Source organism: Lepidochelys kempii, chromosome 13 (assembly GCF_965140285.1).
Source record: "Lepidochelys kempii isolate rLepKem1 chromosome 13, rLepKem1.hap1, whole genome shotgun sequence".
In the NCBI taxonomy this organism is placed as follows: Eukaryota; Metazoa; Chordata; order Testudines; family Cheloniidae; genus Lepidochelys; species Lepidochelys kempii.
Genome location: NC_136392.1, coordinates 24,042,376 through 24,063,470, shown reverse-complemented (window position 1 = coordinate 24,063,470; position 21,095 = coordinate 24,042,376). Strand labels below are relative to the sequence as shown.

The 21,095-nt window shown below is 42.0% G+C and overlaps 1 protein-coding gene across 2 annotated transcripts in view; it reads right to left on the bottom strand.

The window, feature by feature from the left end:
* PTPRT (protein tyrosine phosphatase receptor type T) overlaps positions 1-21,095 on the bottom strand; it is a 734,569-nt gene that overhangs the window by 227,560 nt on the left and 485,914 nt on the right. For both annotated transcript variants that reach the window (XM_073309805.2, XM_073309804.2), the window contains exons 8-9: positions 9,963-10,259; positions 2,394-2,503 (exon numbers count right to left, since the gene is read on the bottom strand). In XM_073309805.2, the coding sequence (XP_073165906.1) occupies positions 2,394-2,503; positions 9,963-10,259 (407 nt within the window). The remainder of the gene's footprint in view (positions 1-2,393; positions 2,504-9,962; positions 10,260-21,095) is intronic.

Below are 21,095 nucleotides of genomic sequence, written 5' to 3'. Positions count from 1 at the left end.
TCAGAAATGGAGACCACCGTTGTTCTTTGCAACCCTACCAATGGTTTTACATCCATTTAGGCCTTCAAAAGCTACCTTTGCAAGGAAAGAGGCTTTACGCTCTTTTTTAAAGTGAGAGCTAGGACACCACCCTACATTTCTAGTTTCCCAAAAGCAGCTGGGATTGCAGCAGGGGATGTCACAGGGCTTGCAAGTCAGCTCTGGATTGTGCCTTAACAAGCCAAATGCTATTAGTACCTCCTTTTTACTGAGTACTGAATTGATTTACTGAGACTATTTTGGAAATTGTTTCTGTCTCTTGCCTTGTGGGCTCCAAAAGGTGATAGTCAGTACATTCATACATTCCAGTGCAGCATCTGCTCACAGGTTAGCCTTTTAAGTCATGAGATTGTCAGTTCAGAGTCTGTTACACAGTTGCCTCCTTTCAAATAGGTTAGGTGCACAACCTCATACCAAAGAAGATCAAAGCCTGCTCTCTCAGGCAGTGCAAAGGTCATGGAGATCTGCTCTAACAGGGCATTCCTGGATAGGAAGTGGTATAGCAACAGTGCAGTATAGTCACTAAGGGTTCAGTCTGGCCTTTATAACACAGAGCAGTTTATATGCAGCTCTAAATAATGCTAAAGGCTGCAACAGTCCCTGGCTGGTTCCAGGACTGGTAAAATGGAAAGATGGCCTACTGAAGCTCAACAAGATTCAGGAATTTGTCCCTTAATTTGCACATGTGATTAATAGGAATGAATGCACAAACTGAGCAATTGCATGTACAAATGGACAATTCTGATCATTTGCACATTTACTCCATCTGTGTGCCTAACTTTTAAAATCCATACTCTAAGTGCATCTTTCCCAGAACTTCCAGAAAAGATATGTCACTGTCCAAGTAAACTGCACCTAGATTTCCCCTTCACGTCACCAAGGGCACCCATTCTCAGGATCCACCCCACCCACGTCATCATCTCTCTTGGGTGGAAAATCATGTCTCTCCCCCTTCTGACTGAGATATTTCCAGGTTGAACAGTTCCCTGCCTTCATCATGTTATTCCCAGCAAAAGACTCTAATAATAGTATAACTTCCCTCAGTTATAACTTAGTGCACAGTTCTCTCTCAGGAAGCATATTTTATTCTTAAGGTAAACAAACTACAGGGAAAAAAACATATTTAAAACAATAAAAGGAACCTACAATTATGCTAATAATCTTACCAGAGAGTAATCCCCACCTGCTACCCAATCTCCACAAGGTCAGTATAGGTCCTTCTAACCCTTCCTTAAGGATTGGGGTCCTCTGTGGACCTCCTGATGATTTGCTGGATCAGGAAAAAAAAAAAGCCCTGAGCCTATTGAAAACCAGGCTATTTATCAAAAAATCCTCTCTTTGTCTGTTGGTCCTTGGAGAATCCAGTTTGAACTAGTATATGCAAAACTCTCTAGAGGTGGTTTCAAAAGGCTGATAACCAGAGGAATTACATTAGCATACCTACTCCTCCTAGAGAAGTTACATACAATCTCACCATAATAAACAACTGAATTTTTAATAAAATGAGTCCCAAAGGCATGAAACTCATTTCAGTAAGGTCTAAATCAATTCAGTAAGATTTCAGTAAGGTTTGTCCAAGATATTGAAGAATATTGTTATTTCTGTCATAGGTTGTCCCACTACTTAACAGATGAGGCACCATATTTCAGACTAATGGCATACATCCTTCAATAGGTTCTGTCCTCAAATTATTTGTTCCCACCCATTATGCTAGGCACAGCACAAACAAAAGACGCATACCCCTCCCCCAACAGATTTACCTCCTGAAGACAAAGGATAGAGGTATACCACACAAGTGAAGCTATCAGGGTGAAGATTGTCTTATGAAGACAAAGCTAAAGCTTTGGATAACACATTTTTTTTTAGACATATGGATTAAACCAAATTCCATGAGGGGGCTGACAGGGTGAGAGTACTTAATAAGGAAGGTGCTTATTGGCTGCCTTTTGTGAAAACCGGAAGGAAACTATATGGCAGAGAAAGGAAGTGGCTGCAGTATTCAAGATGGGAGATAACGAAAGCCTGAAAGCATTATAGTTCTAGGGACAGAAAGGAAGGAAAGTATATCTTGGAAATGGTGTAGAGCAATAAATGGCAGAATTTGTGATGACCTGGATGTGGGGCAATGGAGATAGTTAAGGGTCACATTTGGATGTGATTTAAAATGGAGCTATTTACGAGATTTCAGTGGCAGCAGCAAGGTACCATGAAGATTCTCACCTATTTTATTTAGGCCTCCTTTAAACACCTACTGAAATCTCTCAAACATCATGGCTATGCTGACCACTACACTTGCACACATATGGAACAGGTCGTCTGATAGATACTCTTTCACAGCAATCTGTTCTCCTTACCTCATAGAGTGTAATGATACCATTGGTCTCATTTGGAGGCTTCCACTGAACATAGATTTTTTCTTCAAAGGGTCCTCCTTGGATAGATTCTAGGGGAACAGGCCCAGGAACTGTAAAGGAAAAGAGTGGAAAGTCAGTAACTCTCCACAACAGTCACATGTGTACCGCCAGAGAGGCTGAAGTCTTCCAGCAATGGCTGGTGCTCTAGAGCTGAGAAAACATACACTCTGGGCCAAACGGCAACATTTAAAAAGGTATTAGTACCCATTACTATTGGTCCATTCTTGACCTGGGGGGTCCAAACATGAAAACTCAAGTACTGAATATTAACAACAAACACACACTCATGTAAAGACGCTGCTATCTTCCAATGTTTCAGTGATCCACCATACCTAGCTCCACCCACATGACAAAGGCAACTTATTGAGAGTATTTATTACAGAATCAGAGATTATAGAAGATAAAAAAGCTACTTAATGTATTACCAGCTAGTGCTCTGTTTGTATATCTGCACACACCCAGATTTCCCCATCCCCAACATGATCATGCAAGAAATTGCCTACTTCTATTACCAAGCAATTATGCATTTATAATTTAACATTTATCACATATTCAGGTATCTATAGATATTTCCTTTTGTTACAAAATGTGTATTTTTTATTTTCCAACTTATCACATTCCTTTTACATATTAAGATAATAAAAATACATTCCTTAAATAAAAAGAAATTGAACAAGTGTGCATGATTTAACATAGCCTCAAATATAGCAACTTGTGTCATACAGCAAAATACATAGAACCTCGAGTTACAAACACCTCAGAGGTTGTTCGAAACTCTGAAATGTTCATAACTCTCAACAAAATGTTATGGTTCTTTCAAAAGTTTACAACTGAACATTGATTTAATATAGCTTTGAAACTTTACTATGTGGAATAAAAATGCCGCTTTCCCTTTATTTTTGTAGTAGTTTACTTCTAACACAGTACTGTACTGTGTTTGTTTTTTTGTTTGTTTGTTTTTTTGTTTGTCTCTGCTGCTTCCTGATTGTGTAGTACTTCTGGTTCCAATGAGGTATGTGGTTGACTTGTCAGTTTGTAACTGGTGTTTGTAACTCTGAGGTTCTATTGTAGTAATATTTTGCTCTTACAAAGTACTTTCACCAAACCCCTCTCTACAGAAGTGATTAAAAAGTATTATCCCTACTTCACAGAAGTGGTAACTGAGAAACGAATATGCTTAGATCTCAATACTGCTCACATGGGTCCATTGCAGAATTGGAAGCTGAATGACTTGCTTTGAGTCACATGGAAAATCAGTGATGGAGCTGAGAACAAAACACAGTCTGGTACTCTAATTACTGGACTAAGTGACCCATAATTCAGGAGGCACACCAATAAACACATCTACTGTTGTTGCTGGGTCAACACATACTGATCTAACCTTGTAAGCTTTACTTCAACAGCACATTGTCTTAAACCTTAGATGACAGTGTCAGTAAATATTTTTTTTATGTAAGATTTGCCTAAGTTATTTGTCTCAAAGATGTAATGGATTTGTGTTTAAAGCATCAGGTATAACAGGATTCATGCTTTGTTTTGGTATGACACTGAGTTTAAAATAGCATACGAGTTCTGTTTTGTGTACAAGCAAAACCAACATAAAATAACTAGAGATTGAGCCATGAAGACCTCCTTTAAGATGTATGTAAATGAGCTAAGCCAAATATTTTTCTTTTCTTCCCAGCCTTTTGGATAATTTTATTCCCTATCTTATCTCCTGTTTCCTGTCTTAGGTAATCTTCCATCATTGTCACAAACAATTCTTTAATGGGTTCATTTTCTTCCCCTTTTGCTCTGTGTGCACTTTCTGGTTGAGTTCTAGGAATAAAGTTATTCGCTTCATAATTTTATTCTTAAAATGTATTTACAGGCAGACTGCTAACTATTACAATCTTCCTTGTCTTTTGGACATTGACGTATAATTAAACTAGGCACTTTCCAATCACTGAGTGAAGCTATGTATGTACCAGTATGAAGGACTGGTATTGCGCAGCTGTATCTTTCTCTTCTTTAACTGATGGACATCTTTGTTTGCGTATCAGCAACAGGAAGTGTTTTCATTTTGTTTTATTTTTTGCTATAGTCAGTATTTAAGGATCAGCTCTGGCTTCAGAAAAATTAAACTGTCTTCAGTGCATAAGTAATGCATCTACCAATGACAGCCAGGCAATGCAGAACACATTCAAGAGTCACTCTTTTCTTCTGTGGTGAAGATTCCCCAGAAGGAAGATTAAGATTTGCCGTATTCAAGAGTAAGATTTGCCAGGAGAGAGATTCCCATTCGGCTCACATTGCAAAGCTGCAGCCTATTGATTATGACATCTTATACTTAAATCATGACCCTGCTAAAGAGGGTAAACAAAGTAAGGCCAAATGGCAGCCGTGGCCACTTCAGTAGTATGTCCAAATCCCAAACCTGGAGACTCAACTAGGTATGCAAGCACATGAGTTCCTGCATTACACACCGAAGTAGCAATAACAGCATCCAAATGTGAGAAGTAACTTTCTATTAAGCTGCTCAGGTTGAAAAGCTGTACAGTTTGTCCAACCAACTGGTGGGAGACGGACAACTGAGGAAATCCACTCTTGTATCTGGCCACAAGGTTGCTCACACCACACTTCTCTCTTGGCAGTATCACATGAAAGGCTATGACACCTCCAGTTTGGTTTTATCACATTTTGGCTCATTTAAGTGGGCAGATTGGTGGAGGGGGTTTGGCATGTGTTTGAGAGATTAGACTCCCCTAGACCAGATGTTTTACTAACACTCAGTGAAGGGAGAGCAGGGGACATGAACATTTTTTTAAAAAGTACTGTCTGAGTCAACACTGACTGATGGAAAGAACCTCACAAGAGCTCCATTTTACTAAATGGAAGAAAGTATGAAGGAATATTGCAAGTTCTCCTGAAAACCTCGAACAAGGAACTTTGAAATAAGTGTGCCATCTCTGGACAAGTTAGTTCAGCATGCTTGAGGCTAACAGACACAAAACAGTGTTAGTATCTTGCATAAACAGTAGATAGGCAAAAATACAGGATTTATAGGAGAAAGGATTGTCTCCTCAAGATTACAAAGTGTTCAGTGAGCACAAATGGTCAGGAGATTGAGGAGAGTTGGTCTCCAGAAATGAGGTGGTAAACTGAAGACATTTAGGGCCAAGTTCTGTTCTGACATACAGCTGTGAGAGTATGCAGCATGAGACTACATATTATGTCCAGAGTTTACCACGTATTAGATAGGATTATGGCTCAGACACCAATAAGACACACGCGTAGCCCCTTGGATTCTTCATTTGTGCACTTTTGTTAAATTCCTGGAGATCAGCGCACAGCCCAAGAAACACTCTTTGGTATCATAGACCAGCTATGCCAAACCACTCCACAGTTCCCACTGAAGCTCTGAGGTTGTGATAGCTTCCACAGTAGCTATACCTCTTTATCGTACGAGGCAATGACTAGTGCAGTTGCACAGTGATGGATCTATCACACCTGCTCCAATGCTTCCCCTGCTTCTGCCCCATACCTCAAAATCCTTGTAGGACAGGACAGAGATCAGACTCACAGAATTGTGCTCCATCCAGGAGGTATATACCCCTGTCTGGTTTCAATAACTCTTCCTGCCTGTGCAGCAGAACAACGCTGGTTCCAATGCATTTGATGAGTGCCACATTCAGAGGAGGGAGCAGGGTTTTCCCTTTTAGGAAAAAAAACTATTTCACCCGGGGAAGGGGGCCTGGAAGAATTAGAGAAGATAGAACACTTGCATGGTCTTCATCAGAAATTGTTTTCAACATGTAACCTTCCCTTCTCCCAATACCTTTTCAAAGATCCACTGATCTCCCAGACCTACTGACCAACCCCACAGCCCATAATCTCTGTCCAGGAGCAATAGAGATGGAATGAACAATATCTTAGGGTGCTACGTGAAGTGGCTAGCACAGACACTGCAGAAAACAATGGCAGAGATACCAGACCCTCATTTTTAGGGGCCCGCTATATTCTCTCCCTAAGGTTACCCTGCCGTGCAGGGTGTTTATATTTTCCTTTAGTGTAGGTCTTGTGCATTTACCACTGTTCCATCAAATATGGTGAATTAACAAGTGTGTGCAGGGAAATGTACCCTATATAGAACCCTACAAGGAAAAGGAGGAGACGAACGAGTTAAATAGCACCAGTGCTCTAACATTCTGGTTATAACATCAACGAATAATAAAATCCAGTGGAGAATTCAATGTACCCTCCTTTTTCCCGCACACAACATTAAAACTATCTACACAGATAGCTAGACTGCACCCTGGCATAGAACTGCTCCAGGGCTGTTCACCTTTATCAATATGAAAGGCTGATTTCCCCAGCAGAGTAACAATTTAAGATTTATCTTTCATTGCGATTACAAAGCCACTAAAAAATCCACCTACTCAAGCAAAACTCTAATGCTGTGAAAGATAACTAACCAAATGCACTCCCAGCCCTGTCTGATAAAAACTCTGATCATTTCCCTGAATGAATAGAAAGATCCGCCATCTCCTGGACTTCCCTTTGTGATATACTGTAATGCCAGAGCCACTTTCATCAGAGAGAAATTTAGCTCAGCAGTGCCTAATGGCTCAGGCAAGGGAAAGATGCCTCCTTATAGCCCATTACACAGAGTGGATGCCTGCAGCCCATAAGGACTCTTAGTTTGAGTCTCAGCTAAGGTGGCTTTGTGACAGAGAGCAATTTTCTGCAATATCCTGGACAAACCTTACTGAATTAAGTTAAACCTTATTGAATTGTTTAATATCTTTGGGATCCACTGTAGTAAAAATACAATTGTTTACATGGTACTGTAGAATTGTGTATAACTTTTCAAGGAGACTGATTAATGGAAAGCTTGGGGAAATGCTAGGAACTTTAAAGAACTGTTTGGGACAATGTGTTAAGTGGGTTTCCTTGGAGGTCCTTGGGAGGCCTTTTGAAGAGATGCCCGGAAAACCCAATGCCTATTGATCACCTGTTCCTGGAAACTCCAGATCAAAGAACATCTACCACTGTACAAAGGAGAGACTAAACTTTTCATGAGTATGCGAGTTCTGAACTCAGGCTCTTCTGAAGTTGTACCACAACGGAGACCCCTCTGTAGGGTTTGAAAGGACTAATCACCTGCCAGACCCCATAGTAGATTTGAGGATGATCCCTGATAAGCTTATTAGCATGTGGGTAGGTTATTTTATTGTTTTCTCTGTGACACTTTTAACCTAAGAGTAAATGATGGGTTTGAGGTACAGGAGGGGTCTGTGGGCTGTGGGGTGGAGCCAAGGAGTTCAAAGTATGGGAGAGGGTTCCGGGCTGAGGCAGAGGGTATGGGCTCTGGGCTGGGGATACAGGTTCCGGGATGGGGCCAGAAATGAGGGGTTCAGGGTGCAGGAGGGGGCTCTGGGCTGGGGGCAGGGGCTTAGAGTGCAGGGGAGTGAGTGCCCCGGCATGGGGTTGAGCTGTGGCATGGGACCTGGGATGAGGGATTTGGGGTGTAGGAGGGTGCTCTGGACTGGGATCGAAGGGTTTAGAGGGTAGGAGGGGGATCAGGGCTGTGTCAGGGGGTTGGGGCACAGGAGGGGGTCAGCAGTGCAGGCTCTGGGTGGCGCTTACCTCAAGCAGCTCCTGGAAGCAGCAGCATGTCCCCACTCTGGCTCTACGTGGAGGCATGGCCAAGTGGCTCTGCACACTTCCCCGTCTGCATGTGCCACCCCCGCAACTCCCATTGGCTGTGGTTCCTGGCCATTGGGAGCAGCGGAGCTGGTGCTTGGGGTGAGGGCAGCATGCAGAGCCCCCTGGCTTCCCCTATGTTTATGAGCAGAAGGGGGGACATGCTGCTGCTTCCAGGAGCTGCGTGGAGCCATGAGAGGTAGGAAACCTGCCTTAGCCCTGCTGTGCCATCGACTGGACTTTTAATGGCCCGGTCAGTGGTGCTGACGGGAGTCACGAGGGTCCCTTTTCAATCAGGTGTTCCAGTCAAAAACCCGTCACCTGGCAACCCTACTCCTGCCTCTGATTGGCCCATGATGTCAGTCTCCGTTGCCCACATTAAATGTTCAAAACAAGCACCTTTGTATTTTCTCCCATGCTGCCCCTCATGCTTGGAAGAAGCTCCCTGTAAACAACCACAACACTACAACATTATCCACTTTCAAATTCTCTTTTGCTCTGAGGCCTACAAAAAGGATAGACAATGACTGGTTGCTGGTGTGCTGAGAACACTGCTTCCCATGCTGACCAACATTGTCTCATTGTTTTCTTGTAGCTTGCTTCTTGTCTTTTTTGTTCTGTGTTTGTAGAGAGCCTCACACATTAAGGTCCTGGACACCTAAGCGTAGGGTGACCAGATAGCAAGTGTGAAAAATCGGGACGGGGGGAGGGGTAATAGGCACCTATATAAGTAAAGGTCCCGAATATCTCGACTGTCCCTATAAAATAGGGACATCTGGTCATTCTACCTAAGCGACACAATAATACAAATATTAATAAATAATAATACATCCTCAAAGCACTTCTAATGGAACAAGAGTGGCAGAATCTGGCCTCATTAATTTAGCATAATATGTGTACATGATATGTTAGGACACTCTGTGACCTGGAATGTCCAGAATTATGGAAAAAGGTTCATTCTGGAAATTAATTTATGTACAAAAATCCTTATTAAAATGTTATTTAGGTTGGAAAGTTAAACACCCAAAAGTTTGCAAGTGTCAGAATTGCAGTTGCCTATGCAAACTTCATTCTGGTCCCCTACGCCTCCAGCTGTGCACTGAATGAGGGCAGACCCCTGTCGAAAAGACAGCATGTGCTCCTCTAATTAACGGCTGCATTATAATGCATATCCACAAAGTGGCAGGATTAAGGTTGGACATGCAACCATAAATCTCAAATTTGCTACCTTGAGTGCCTGACTCTACAACCTAAATAACGTTCTTTATCACATTTGGTATGTAATTTCCTAGGGTGTTTTTTTGTTTGTTTGTTTGTTTGTTTTTTTAAGGGAAGACAGTAAAATTCTGTTATGTAAACTCATAACAAGAACAGGTATCAGCAGGGTTTGAACACTGAGTCTTTGGCACTGCAGCACACATTTCTAATTGGAGCTATTAGATTAACCAGCTTCCCCTACAATAAATAAAATAAGCTATGGGACTGGAGAAGTTTGTCTCAGGGGGTTGAGGGAAAATGGGGGGGGGGTGCAGCACTGGGAGTTTAGCACCCAACACTCCCCAGAACTGGGTCCTTTGCTGTTGACTGACAGACATGAATATTACTTGCGGCTTCACAGTGCTTTACAGACATTATCCTTGCCGCGAAAAATAGGTAAGTATATATAATCCCTATTTTAATTGCAGCCCAAGGAAATACGATACGGAGTTCGTGAGACACCACCTCCAAGCCCACAATGCCATTTTTACAAAGTCATTTCCCCCTCACACCCCCGAACAGTTACTTAGAACTTTGAACCATGGGGGGAAATTTTTTTTTTCTTACCATCCTCTTCAGTCTGTACCACCAGCTCCTCGCTTTCCATTTTGCCCTCTGGATTAGAAAGTGCTAGCCTCAACCGGATGGTCATGAAGGGCCGAAGGCCTCGCAAGGTATAATGTGAGGATGTCTGGATGAGTTCCTCTGCCTCGTACTTCTGCTGGTTAAACACATACTGGTACTGGACTGTTAGGTTGTAGCTGTGGCAACGGGTCACCGCGTAACCAAAGGGCTCCCATTGCAAGGTCAGCTGCCGGGAGCGAATGTCAACAACTTCCACACTCTGCGGTCCATGGACTGGATCTGTGCAACAAATGAAAGAAATGAAAGGGCTTTAAAGGAGGCAGGCAACTGTGGATCTCTCAGTGTGCATTATCTATAGTACTTATGGCCCAACTTGCTATAGTAGCTGAGCACCTGGCTATCTTTAATGAATTTGTCCTCACAACACCCCCGTGAGGTAGGAAAAAGTGCTATTCTTGCTGTTCTGCAGACGGGGAACTGAGGCACAGAGAGACTAAATGTCCTGCCCAAGAGATCTGAGGTGGGGCAGTAACTGAACCCAGTTCTCTCACATCCTAAGCTAATGCCCTAACCAGTGCACATCCTCCCTGCACAGGGAATGAGAACATGAGGGTACAGTATGGAGGTTTATGAGAATGAGTTTGGAAACACCACTGCACTTCACCAGTGCTACTGTTCTCTCTTTTTAAATGCTTGGGAGGCACTCGGACACTTGGTCTAGTCTACTCCTACGCCCTATTGTCAAAGCCTTGAATGAGTTATTAGGGTAACATCTCACCATACCACCACACATTCTTCATGCACTACATGTTTATAAGAACAGCTATTTTAGAAATACAGCTTGACTGGGTGAGACAATTTTTTTGTGTTCATCCATCTGTAAAACCAGGCTACTTTAATTCCTAAATCCCACACTACTGGGAAATTTCTCAGAGAAAGAGGATAAATATTGAAAGTAATGTTTTAGAATCTCATACTTTTTTTTTCAAATACACATTAATATCATATTTTAATGTCCAATATAACAGGACCTTCCAGAACCAGAACTAGCACCTAATGCTAAGGATACATGCTATAAAATTATGATAGATACCATACAATAAATGAACTGCTGTGTATCCACACTGGACAGTTAGGAATCTCCCTTTCACACATTTCTAACCCTAATGGGTCACATGTTATCACACCTTAAACATGTCACAGGTATAGAACTGTATATTTCTGTACCTTAGGCCAGTGCAAGTTTGGCGTGAAACATTCCTCTGGCAATTTTTTTCTTTTTAAATGGTGGCTATTTAAAAGGGCCCATGGACCTCAAACATTAATAGAAGCTGCAGCAGAGGTTAATTATTGGTTGAAGGGCAGGAGAAGTGGTCATATAAGTACCACTTATGAGATGAATACCACAACGACAGAAGTAATCTAAAGTCCTAATGAGTTCATTATTCTTTTTACACACTCAGCTTGAGGTAAAGATGCAGGTGTAAGAATAATTTTCACCAGGTGTTGCCTATTTATGTTTACAGCATAGCTTTGACCACTAAACCTGCTCTTTAAAAAGTGAGTGTAAGAGTGTAAAGTTGTATTTTACACAAAGATTGAGGGATGATTGAGTGAATGATTGAGATGCATTAGGTGGTAAGTATACTACGTATACACACACACACACATTTTTGAGCGGGTATTTCTCAAAATTGTATGGTATTTTAAAGTTTTAATTAATCATCCCTCAATCAGTGCTTCAAGAGTGCACATGTACGAATGCAGGACAGAAAATTCGTGAAATACATATAATTTTCATCTGCAGCTTCTTAATATTAGAGCATTATTTAAAATGTTTTACCCACAAATTCTGCCCTCTCTCATTTTCAAACCACAGAAAGACTACTACTTCTTTTAAAAAACAAACAAACAAACAAAAACGGTCATAAGGAAAACAAAATAGTTTTAGAAAGAGAGAGAGAAATAAAAGGGGGGAAATGCCCTCTAGAATTTGTTATGAAGTGAAGAACAACAAACAAAGCATCTCCTCTTCTGCTAATGTATGAGCAGAGAACATACTAATGGTCGGTGAGACACGTCTCTCTGCAAAATCTGTAACAATTAACAATGGGGCAATAACTACTTCAGAAATGAACATTTCATATATATTAAAACACACGTGTGCACTTTAAAAATAGGACAGTAAAACGAGGTGATTTAAAGCATGCAACTATGGTTTAAAGAAAAGGAGTACTTGCGCCACAAGTACTCCTTTTCTTTCTGCGGATACAGACTAACACGGCTGCTGCTCTGAAAACTATGGTTTAGAATTTCAAATCTCTCATACAGTAATTGCTATTGTATTCCGTTTTTTATAATCATTCTTGGCACTTCCACAGCATATTCAATGACTGGTTGCAGAGCTCTTTACAAACATTGAAGCCTCAATCCCCACATTGTGATGAAGGCTTTATCCTCATTTTAAAGAGGGATAAATGGAGGCACAGAGAGGTGGCTTGTGCAGGAACACACAGCCCACCGCAGAAGTTTAGAACTAACACCTAGTTTCCTGCTCCAGCCATTAGATAACACTTTCCCTGGAAATACACATTTAACACTTTACGTTGAATAACAACAGCTATTTCTGAGCTGAAAGCTGGTAACTAGTCACCTGGATATGGCAACACAACAAAGAGTGCAATGGGGGGGGTGTGTGAAAAAATCTTATACCCAGCTGAAACTATCATGGGAGATACAGGCAGGCAAAACAATTACCTAGATTGGAATGTAGTGAGGCCACTGGGATCTAAAAGCCACTACGCAAAAGGGAGTACAAAATTTTAAAATGACAAATTGCCAGGCCCTCAACAGAATTTCTCACTCAAAAGATGATGCCTTTCCCAGCACAGCACCACCTGTCACACTGATGGGATTTAGGTTCAGTGTGGTCTCATCCTGAACTGTCTTTGCACCAAATCTCCTCCACCCTTCCCTCCAATCTGTGATCTCTATTCTATTTAGTTACTATTTACCAAGGCATTTGGTACAATTCCTATTTTTTAAGTTAACCAGTGCTGCTGGCCTCTCCAGGTGGATAGACTGGGAAATGGGGAGGTAGACAATTCTGCTGTGTAACCAAGCAGTCTCATGTTCATGGAGACCTGTCAGGAAAGTGAAGAGGATGTTGAGACATGGGAGATGGAAGTCTCACCACTCACCCAAGTGCTTTACTAAACTGGATATGAAACCACAGGAGCTTGAAAGCCATTAGTAGTGAGCTGAGAACGCCACACATTTCTCCTGAGATGGATCCCTAAAAAGCTGAGATTACTCCAAATGATTCTGGTAAATGGAGCATCTTTACTTCTGAAGAGCCACATGGGATACAACCATACCTCCTCTCTTTTACATTTAAAGGGCCGGGGGGGGGGGGTGAGAGGTAGAAAAAGTGAGCATGTGCAGGAAGAGAGACTATTTTTACTCTCAGAAGGAGCAGGAAGGGTTTGGGCATACTAGCTGAGCACTGTGTGGAGAAATCTCACCTGAACGTTCACGCTTTGTGCCTACTAGTAGCCAATCACTGATTTGCATAAGAAAAGTGAATGAATACATTTGCTGCCCCTGCCACTGCAGTTAGTTTTAAATGAAGGCTTCTATGGAGGGGCGCTGGAACAATTTGTATAGTGGGGGTGCTGAGAGTCATTGAACCAAACTGTAAATCCTGTATATAATGGCAACCACTTCAAACCAGGGGGTGTAGCAGCCCCCCCAGCACCTTTAGTTCCAGCATCTATGCTTCTACATTTAGAGAGACTTATTTCTAGTTCCAGCTCTTCACAGCTTAGCCTCCTTATTACCAGACCTTCTGCGGGTCTTTGCCACTTGCCACCCTGTAGTAATTCATCTCTTTCTATGTGCCCCTTTTCTCCTTTAGTACCTCTGAAAAACCAGGCTGTTAGGGACACCAGTGGAGCACCAAAAAACTGAAGCACCCTAAAAGTCAGAGAAAACTTGGGAAAATGTAGATATTCTTGACCTGCCTAAGGACATATGGCAAGCATTAGTGACAAGATTAGAATCAAATGTTCCCAACTCCAGATTCCATGCATAATCATTTAGGATATGCTACCTCATTAACTGAAGGATATTGTCTAGCAGCCAGGATTTTAGGAGTTATGTCTAAAAACAGCATCCTCACTCAAGTTTCTGGGTTATTTTTGTTCATGAGAAAATGTTTCCCTTTACATCAGTGATATTAGTGTTTTGACACAGGGGCAGGCAGCGGAGAATGGACTGTGTATGTATGGTCCTGCCATAACTATATAGTTCAAATGTTATGGGGTTCTGAAGATAATGATGGACTCCTAACAGGCTAGGATATCTATATACGGAACTTCCATCACTGGAATATCTCACTACTGTGTGGCTTTGTAATGGCGAAACATTGGGAATATTTAAGACAGAAGTTAAAAAAAAAAAATCAGGACAGGCAATTGCCTTCCCCTTTTGATGTGAGGAAGGGTGCTCCAGTGTTTAGAGATGGGAACACAGAGCCAACTAATTCTATTCCTAGTTGATATTGGTATGATGTTAACCAAACTTTTTTATTTCCAACATCGTAATCCTGATTTTCAGGTGGGATACATTGCCACAGGCAGAAATGGATGCAGCATATAAAACAATCAAACTGTATTTGGGACACAACAATTAATCTGAAATTTCTGGAATAGAAAAGATGTAAGGAGAAAAAAAAATCTATCTTCCTTCCTAGTCAGCATTAGTGATAGCTCTCTACCCCTACTTTTATCACAGATGTTTTGTCAACAGGGGTTTACAGAATATGAACAATGAATTTTTCTACAGCGGACCACCACTGTAGGCAATTAAAGGAACCAAAAGAATGCACCTGTGAAAACCATCAGCCTCTTGAAGTGCAAAGACAGGCACACGTCTTTCAGGCTGCATCAAAGGGAAAGAATATTGAAATAACAAAAGATAAAGAAGGTTCTTCCTTCAGCGCCCCCCTTTAGTCAAACCCCACATAATCACTAGGAGACTCGAGGCCTCAGAACATAGCAAGGCGAAAGCAAAAACATTCATGCTAGGAGACACCCAGGAAGCTGCAGATGGCAACTAAAAACACGATAAAATTTAAAATGGTCATTTAATTATAGTTATTGTCTTTACATTATTCAGGTTATGGAATGAATAATTAATTTGGGGGTGCCTGGTATATCGGTGTCAGTTTTGGCCAATGCATCGGTGCCATGGGTAAGGACTGGTTCTGATTTTAATGTAACCTCATCCAGACTTTCACCCCAAACCTGAGTTAAACAAAATATTCTGAAATTTGACTTTAACTTTCCCCTAATTTCCTTGCTCACCTCTGCACTTTGTAGTTCTACCAGGATCAGAAATGTCAGAAACCCACTTCTGTGAGATCTCCATCCCAGTTTCCAACAGATACTTAACAATTTTCTGTAGATTCTCTGAGATGCAGCCTTGAGGTCTTTCCTTAATCTTTCATGAGGGTAATCTGCCTATTAACTACAGATATGGGTCCGAGTCACAAAATAGTGTTTAGGCTAAATCTGTAACCCAAATTTAAAGACCTCTCTCTACTAACAATCTGCACTACATGATAGAGTGTCCTTCTAACAACTATTTTTAGGGTACCCAATCTCCAGTTGATCTGTCTACTACTTTTGGAGTCCAGCAAGAGGAAATGAGGATACTGTAGTGACGGTGAAAACTTGGGAATAGGCTGCAGCTTTCAGATTTATCTGCAGCCTGGCTAGGGGGCAGGTAATGGCCATCAAATGGCCTTTTAGTTTCTTGGGGAAGGGAAAACAAATACAACTATTCAAGCTCTAGGTTTGGAGAACAGGAAACCTGCCTGGAATTAAGTCAGTGAATTGAAGTAAACACTGAAGGTTTTATATTCTCTCTCACCCTCTTCTCTCACTTTCAATCTCAATTTCTCTGAGAACCAAAACCATATAATTTAGAAAATGCTCCTCTGTTTCCAATCTCATTTCCTCTGCAGCACAAACCATTTTTTTTTTTACACATTTTAAAGCCAGGAATGGTTAGCTGTTCTTAAAGGACAGTGATCCCACTCTCTTGTCTATTTATTCCTTCAGCAGTTTTGGTTTCTTAAATATACTTCTCGATTCTGCAGTCTTATTACCAGATGTTCAGTGGTATCCATGCACAGCGGAATCTATTGCATCACCTCCATTTACTTTTTGTAATGTGGTAATGAATTATTTCTCCCCCTCCCACCCAAGAACAAGCTGAGAACAAAGAGAAAAATGATAGTGTTTCTAATCCATCGGTAGTCGATTTACCACCAGTAAACTTCCGAGGATAAGTCAATCAGTTTAATTTCTAGAGTATTGGAATGGAGATATCAAATCCTAATACATCCCGTGACCCACAGTCTATTAGATAATGCATGATACAATTGCCCATAAGCCATCAACGATATTGGCGTGTTCTGGGTGGCTTCATATTCATGCTGTTCACCCTCCCAGCATTTAAGGAAGAAAGAAGAGGGGAGGAAGCAGAGGTGGTGGATTTGGGCTCTGACCCAATAATTCTGCTACATATTTAGTTGACATGGTCCCTACTAGCTGACAGCAAGCACCTGCTTCGTCTTTGTCCACCTTCGCAACAGTGAGTAGCCTCCCAAATGTTCCCTGCCCATCAATTCTGGAAGGCTTGGAGTGAAGGACATCACCAGGTCTCTTGCAGGGCTACCACTGATAGACTTCCCTCACCGACTTGACCTGGGGGCGGTTTGTAACATAGCGGAAGAGTGGTCTGGCAGTGAAGTCATGTGACAAGAAGTTGGGAAATCTGAGTTCATTCCAAGCTCACCTATGAATTTCCTGTATGACCTTAGTCGACTCTATTAAGTCCTGATTTCCAAAAGGGCAGATGGCCACAACCTGGATCAGCGCATGGTTATTGCACACAAATTAAGCGTTTGACTACACAAGCATTTTTGTGTACAGCCCTGAGCTTCTGCTCAGTTTTAAAAAGCTGATCCTTTTTAAAACAAAGTACTGGTGATGGATTCCCCCCAGTATGCCACCTGGAATGGGGTACCACTGAGCACCCTGACCCATTGTAATGGCCTGGGCTCCCTCTCACACTGTACTGCTATGACAAGCAGCAAACCCCTCCAGCCTTCACTTTCACCAGCATTCACACAGGAAGGGACACACCCAGCTGCAGTTATACAAAGGCTCTCTAACCACCAGCTTCCCAGCCTGGGATCCCAGAGCAGGACTGTCCTGCCCTGGTCAATTCTGGCCAGTATATGGGTTTAATACCTGGTCTGCCTCTCCCTCAATGTGAAGAGAACAATGCACACTTGTGGATAACCAAGCAGATTTTCCCCAACCACTCCAGTCAAGGCTCACTGGTTTAGATTAAAAACAAAACGAAGTTTATTAACTACAAAAGATAGATTTTAAGTGATTATAAAGGACAGCAAACAGATCAAAGCAGATTACCTAGCAAATAAACAAAAATGCAAACTAAGCTTAATATACTAGATAGATTGGATATGAATTAGATTCTCACCCTGAGAAATGATACAAGCAGGCTGCAGATCCTTAAGGAGCAAGCTGCACTTGCTTTACAGCTTGGAACCCCAGGTGTTTCATACACAGGATAGAAATCCCTTGGGCCTGGGTCCAGCACTTCCCCCACTTCAGGCTTTGTTCCTCAGGTGTTTCCAGAAGTCCTCTTGTGTGGGGAATGAAGAACCACAGATGATGTCACTCCTTGCCTTATATAGCTGTTGCATATGGCAGATGTGATGGGTTACCCCCCACTCTGGAATGCCAACGGATATACTGGGGTCCCACTGAGCCCACTGGTTCCACCAGCCTGGGCTCTCTTACCCTGTCTTGCTGAGCCAGGCCCTCAAGTCTCCTCCAGCACACACACACACACACACACGGCCACACCCAGCTCCACAAAAAGACAGACACTGAAATCAGCCCTTTGTGGGAAGACTCCATTTGGGGATTGCCCAGTGCTCAAGTGCACACCCCCTCTGGAGCATAAACCCAAAATTGTATTGTCTTGCACTGCATAGAAATCTGTACCGTGTTAAGCTCATGAAAATTGCCCTCAATGTGGAGGAAGATATGCACAGCTCCCCGCCCTCCCACCCCACCCCAGTTATGAATTGCACAAACTGCGTTTTAGAAAACAAAACAAATTTATTAACTACAAAGGATATATTTAAGTGATTATAATGGATAGCAAACAGATCAAGGTAGATTACTGAGCAAATAAAGCAAACACGCAAACTAAACTTAATACACTAAAGAAACTGGCTACAAGTAGTAATTTCTTAACCTAAATGTTGTTTTAAGCAGGTTGCAGAGACAAAATTATTTTGCCCGCAGCTTAGAATTCCAGATATATTTTTCACAGGCCAGACACCTTCTATCCTAGGTCCAATTCTTACCAAGTTCAGTCTTAGGTGTTTTTAGCCATCATCTTGGGCAGGGATTCAGTGAAGAACCAACCTGATTAACTCACTCCCCAGCCTTAAATAGGATTTACATACAGCGGGAATCCTTTGTTTCCCAGTTTGATCCCCACCCCCTACCAGTGGAAAAAGACCAGCAGTCCAAGATGGTGTCCAGTACCAGGTGACATGATCACATGACCCTGCAGTGTCAAAGCAGTACCCCAGGAAGCTTCTCAGGTTGGTGGGAGATTAGCATCTTCAAAGACCTATTCTTCTCCCTAGTGGTTTATTGACTAACCAGCTGGACTGGTTGTTGGTGTTGCTGGTGGGCGTTCCCCAGGTGCAAACGCTTTTGCAATTGATACATAGTCAATATTCCTAACTTCAGATACAGAAATGATATATGCATACAAATAGGATAATCATAGAATCATAGAATATCAGGGTTGGAAGGGACCTCAGGAGGTCATCTAGTCCAACCCCCTGCTCAAAGCAGGACCAATCCCCAATTAAATCATCCCAGCCAGGGCTTTGTCAAGCCTGACCTTAAAAACTTCTAAGGAAGGAGATTCTACCACCTCCCTAGGTAACGCATTCCAGTGTTTCACCACCCTCCTAGTGAAAAAGTTTTTCCTAATATCCAACCTAAACCTCCCCCACTGCAACTTGAGACCATTACTCCTTGTCCTGTCCTCTTCTACCACTGAGAATAGTCTAGAACCATACTCTCTGGAACCACCTCTCAGGTAGTTGAAAGCAGCTATCAAATCCCCCCTCATTCTTCTCTTCTGCAGACTAAACAATCCCAGTTCCCTCAGCCTCTCCTCATAAGTCATGTGTTCCAGACTCCTAATCATTTTTGTTGCCCTTCGCTGGACTCTCTCCAATTTATCCACATCCTTCTTGTAGTGTGGGGTGCAAAACTGGACACAGTACTCCAGATGAGGCCTCACCCATGTCGAATAGAGGGGGACGATCACGTCCCTCGATCTGCTCGCTATGCCCCTACTTATACATCCCAAAATGCCATTGGCCTTCTTGGCAACAAGGGCACACTGCTGACTCATATCCAGCTTCTCGTCCACTGTCACCCCTAGGTCCTTTTCCGCAGAACTGCTGCCTAGCCATTCGGTCCCTAGTCTGTAGCTGTGCATTGGGTTCTTCCGTCCTAAGTGCAGGACCCTGCACTTATCATTCAGTAAAGCATAACCTTTCCAATGATGTCTCACATGACCCATCTTGCATAAAATATATCTTAGTTATGCCATATTCATATCATAACACGATCTCTATGAAGACTATGAGGCGTAGTATCACAGCAGGAACACTTTGTTTCAAAGCTTGTTCCCAGACCAGTTTGTGGAAAAATACTGACATCCCAAGATGGAGTCCAGCATCATGTGGCCTGGTCACATGTCCTTGAAGAGTCATAACAGCCATCACTCACAGGCTGTCTGTAGTGTTCTCAGAAAGGCTCACCAGCTGGGAGATAAGTTTCTCCTAAGGACTATTTTTTTCCTAATGGCCCATTATCCTGAATAGGCCCTTCCCAACCAGCTATCTAGACTGAAAGCATCTTGTCTAATGGGTGTTACCTAGGTGTAACTACATGTGAAATACAGATACATTGTCAATATTCACAACTTCAGATACAAAAATTATACCTGCATACAGATAGAATAATCAGATTCAGCAAATCATGACTTTTACAATAACATCTCACATGACTTACCTTGTGCAAAATGCATCATAATTGTGCCATAATCCTATCATAATATCACTGTGAAGAACATGAGGTACAGTGTCACTTTTTAAAAAACTGGCCCTTTTCAAGACAAAGTACCTACCTCACAGGGATGTTCAAGTTTTAATTAGTTAATGTTTGTATGTGAGGTGACTTAATCCTCAGATGAAAAGGGCCATAGAAGAACAAAGTGATGTTAATGCAAAATTTGAAATGAGATGGCTCCATACTGTTGTACTTCTCCGTCTTGCTACTGAAAGGAATGCCAAATCTTTTGAGAGCCCTTTCATGGCATAGAGAAGTACAGCAGTTCAAGGTCTGAGACCTGCTATATATTGTGTTCTGGGCCAGTGCTAAAAATCCCTCCTGATCCTAGGGACTAGAGACAGTTTTAATGTCTGATCTCGCAAGCCACCTGAGCTAGTACATGTGCTTTGAACTACTGGGAGGCTGAGATTTCTCTCCTTGCTTCTCTTCAATTCCTTTGAGAAACCTTTGCATTTCATTGGCATAGGGCACTTGTTTCTAGCATAGTGTTTGTAAGATATCAGTCCTTAAAATGATGCCACACTGATTATATCTTGCTTTAATTTTTCAACATTGCTTGAGTGGCCGCTATCACAAAAACCACCACAGCTCAAAGCAAAATGATTCATGCCATCTAAAAGCCTCAATCTTAGCTTTCAAATGAAGCATGTCAAGCCTATAAAGCATTAACCTAGCACTTGGTGTTTGAAAGAGAGGCTGCTAACCGTATGTTTGAATTGGAGCAGAGGGGGAAAAAAAAACAAATACAGAAAGATAGTAATCTGAATAATCTAATATGAGTATCTGGGTGTTACCTAATTTATTAATATATTTATACAACCTCCATGAACTGAAGCTTTCATGC